General features: G+C 29.2%; 1 protein-coding gene across 1 annotated transcript in view; it reads right to left on the reverse strand.

The window, feature by feature from the left end:
• Nucleotides 1–706: 706 nt before the first annotated feature.
• LOC106678553 (probable cytochrome P450 6a14) overlaps nt 707–3,799 on the reverse strand; it is a gene marked incomplete at its 5' end in the record, with an annotated part of 9,691 nt that continues 6,598 nt past the window's right edge. The window contains 3 exon segments of the mRNA XM_067048768.1: nt 707–909; nt 1,010–1,246; nt 3,372–3,590. Coding sequence (XP_066904869.1) covers nt 734–909; nt 1,010–1,246; nt 3,372–3,590 — 632 coding nt within the window. The 3' untranslated portion in view covers nt 707–733.

Genomic DNA, 3,799 nt, shown 5'->3' on the forward strand with positions numbered 1-3,799 from the left:
GACCCAGTTCATAGAAACAAAGTTATTGTTGTGAGGACTTAAAAAGAATATTCCTATTGTTCACTAACCACATATTTATTATGTTAGTCTTATCTTATTCACTTACTTCAAATACATACATTACCAAATTTTTAAAAAACATATTTCATTTTTAAATGACCAAACAAATTATAACGTTCATGTACCAATTTCAGCACTCGAGGGCTATGTTATCTCAAAAGAACTTTATTTACACTCCCAAAACATGTTATCCCAGTATCACCTCTTAATATTCCCATTGTTTAACAAATTTTGTGACTTATTTTTAAAGAAAGTTTGTATTCATAAATCAGAAGATATTTTGGTTTTTGTCACTTTAATTGAAGTAGTATTGCTTCTTTTGTGTTTAATAGTGTTCTGTTCCTTTTCATTTGTTTCCTTAGCAGTATCAAATATAGAATGAGGTCTGCTGCCTAAAAATCTCCATTTGAAAACTAAATTTTGGTGGTTTAGAATTTTATATTAATTTTTGAAGCTGTAAGAGTGTAACCAAGTCATAGCAAATATGACTAATATAGCTAAAAATAAAATTAATAATTTGAAATTTCAATCATTAGTTTTCTAAACATCAATTTTCCACCTTTCCCCTTATCAGTTACATTACATCAAATTCTAATGTACTAATTTACTATTAAAAATATATAAATACTTATAATAAAGGAATTGATAAATTTTCAAACGGAAATTAACATATTTATTTACAATCATTTAGCTTTTGAATTTTTATCCACAATCCATTTTTAGGGGAAAGAATATTTGTCCAGGGGTTTAGTTCAACTGGTTCCTTATTTAATGAACTGGGTTCAAAGCTGTACCTCTCTAATAATCTTGCCATCACAATTTTAATTTCTACGAGAGCAAATCTTTTTCCTGAAAGGTAATAAAGTAGATAGATATCAGTTATATTTTAAACAATATTAAGTGGTAAGTAGTAAAACAGTTACATTTCATATGCAAAGTTTTTTCTTACCAATGCAAATTCTAGGACCATCACCAAATGGTAAGTAAGCCCCACGTTGAGGATCTGATGTAAATCGATCAGGATTGTACTTCATTGGTTCTGGGAAATATTTTGGGTCTCGTTGAATTGAATAAATTGGAATCACTATTTGTTCTCCTTTCTTGATGGAAGTACCATCTGAGAATGAGAAATCCTTGGTGCACTCTCGATTTAACATAACAATCGGTGGATACATACGTAAGGTTTCTGAAAATGTATATATATATATATTTTGCTATTATTATGTAAAATAAATTTCTTGTACATAATACAATTAATGTATTGTTGTACTTTAATGTACAACTGTGAATATCTAGATTTTTTTTTTTACTTGAGCTTTATCCTATTTTTAAAGAAGTGAAGATAGTAATCCCTTAGAGATAATTTTTTCAAAGTAATAGGTGTTTTCACAAAAATTACATTTAACACTGCTTTCGAAGATTTACTTTATTATAACATCAAGTGATCGTAGTTGTCTTTTCTTTGATATATGTTATTAAATTGTGCCAAAAAAAATTTATTTTCAGCTATCTGAGATGTGAAAGAAGAATTCTTTTACACAAATGACCAAATTTATTACAGAAATTATGTTTTGCTAATAATGCAGGTATTAGCCCAAAATGTGCCTCTCTACTTTCCACATCTTTCACTCAATTCTTTCAAAATTGACCACTTGTTACTGTTAATGGCTACAGAACTGTGTGACCATAGGAGCTCTGATTTGACTTGAGCCTAGTTTTGCATCTGAAGTTTGAAAAATTGTCTGAATACCAACTCATTTCTACAAGTAATGTTTTTGTCAAAACTACCCTCCTTTTGAAGTTATCTGTCATATTTTTTGAGTAAATCTCAATTTCCTTTTCACTTCCAAATTTATAAAAGACACTAGGACATGTAAGAATTGTATTTTAATAAAGTTTAAATTTATACGAAAACAGAAAACTTTAAATCTTAAATAAAAATTTGCATTGTAAAAAAAACAAAAAAAAAAAAAAATAATCAAATAAAAATGTATCTTCAAAGACACTCCTTTTTCAATAAATTTGTGGAACGTCTACATTTTAAAACTTATTGATTCATCCTATTCTTTTTGTATGAGTTTATACCAACAGCTATAAAAATCTTCGATACAAATTATTGAAGAGTATACTTTCTTAAATTTTAGTAGTGTTTGGGAACCTGGAAATGGAGAAAACAAAGTGTCATAACAGTGGCATTTGGTCCATGTTTTTAGTGTATTTTTAATTTTCTAGCCTCCAGTTAATCACCAAAAAAAAAACAGAAGAGTAGTTTGAAAAGCTGTCATGATGAAGCTTCAATTAAGATTAAGAACTTCTATTATGATTATGGATTCTCACAGAAAATTTATTTCTGAATCGAATTTGTCTTTAGAGTTTTTCGATTTTCTTCATTGTAAATTGTCAAATACCCCAAACCATGTTAATTAGCATATGTAAAAATTAGCAATTTCCTCAAAAGAAAGCTATATGGCACTGCTATGACCCAGTGAAACTCAAATCGAAATTTCAAAAACTGCAGGAGTCAAAGAGAGTAACTATATACAGCGACAGCCTGCAGAATAGATTTTTTTGTGAGACCATATACCGTGGGAATTTGTATTACTTAGATAATTTATTACCCATTATTATTATTATTTATTTGGCTCCACAACTCGATGTCGAGTTCTGGCCTTCTGCAATAGCCTCCACCAATCATTACGATCTTGTGCGCCCGCCATCCAGTTCCTCACTCCCATCATGGTCCTGGCATTACCGATACTTCCGGTGTAATGATCTGTCCTTTGGAAATGAAATCTATGGAGCTGGCCGTTGTCAAAATATAGTTGAATCAAAAGGAGGTTTTTTCGTGGGCAAGCTAAATTAGTGGATGGAAGTTGATGAAATTGATAATTAACCCATTTTACAGTTATCCTCAACTTGGTACCAAATCAGAAGAGACATTTCGGAAAAATAGGCGTGCCAAAGGAAATACATTTAGGCGTGAATACAAAACTTCTCTTCCTTCGGTATTGAGAAAGCTCAAAATCTCATTGATTTTGAAAATTTCCCTTATAACTATTTATATTTTTACTACTTTTTTGTAAATCATCTCGTGAAATATTTTAGAAATATAGGTTTTAACAGATCCAATGGTGATTTTTCTATAACTAAACATTTACATATTGCTTGATTTATATATGTATATTATGTTCGGTTAGTAAACAAATATTTTTTAACTATAAGTTATGAATCAAGGTATTTACCTTGTTTCAAATACTTGATCGAAAAGTAAATAATTGTTTTTTTTTTTTTTTTTTTAGTAACTTGATTACCTGAAATGCAGTTGTCCAAAAATGTCATGTGCTTGAGGGCATCATAAGAAAATTGGGCATGCTTTTCTTTGATACTGAGTACTTCTTGCCTAGCCCTTTCTTGAATTTCTGGATGGTGTGCTAATTGATAAATGAGAAAATGCAAGGTCCTGGAAGTCGTTTCAAAGCCAGCAACAAAGAAAACAAATGACTGTGCCATAAGCAGACGATCTGTTATTTCTAAAATAAAATTTAAAAAAATAGATATAGTCTATTAAATATTATGAACTAAGTAATAATCAAATATACTATGAATATTTGGCCTTTGTAGTGGTCGATATTAAACTAAAAATAGCATAAAACTCTATTTTTGTTTAATTCTTAACAATCTCTCAATCAATCTGAGGTATATATATATACATATATATATGTATATATATATATATATA

This window comes from Halyomorpha halys, unplaced genomic scaffold (genome assembly GCF_000696795.3).
Source record: "Halyomorpha halys isolate HHAL.00 unplaced genomic scaffold, Hhal_1.1 Scaffold146.1, whole genome shotgun sequence".
NCBI classification, from domain to species: Eukaryota; Metazoa; Arthropoda; class Insecta; order Hemiptera; family Pentatomidae; genus Halyomorpha; species Halyomorpha halys.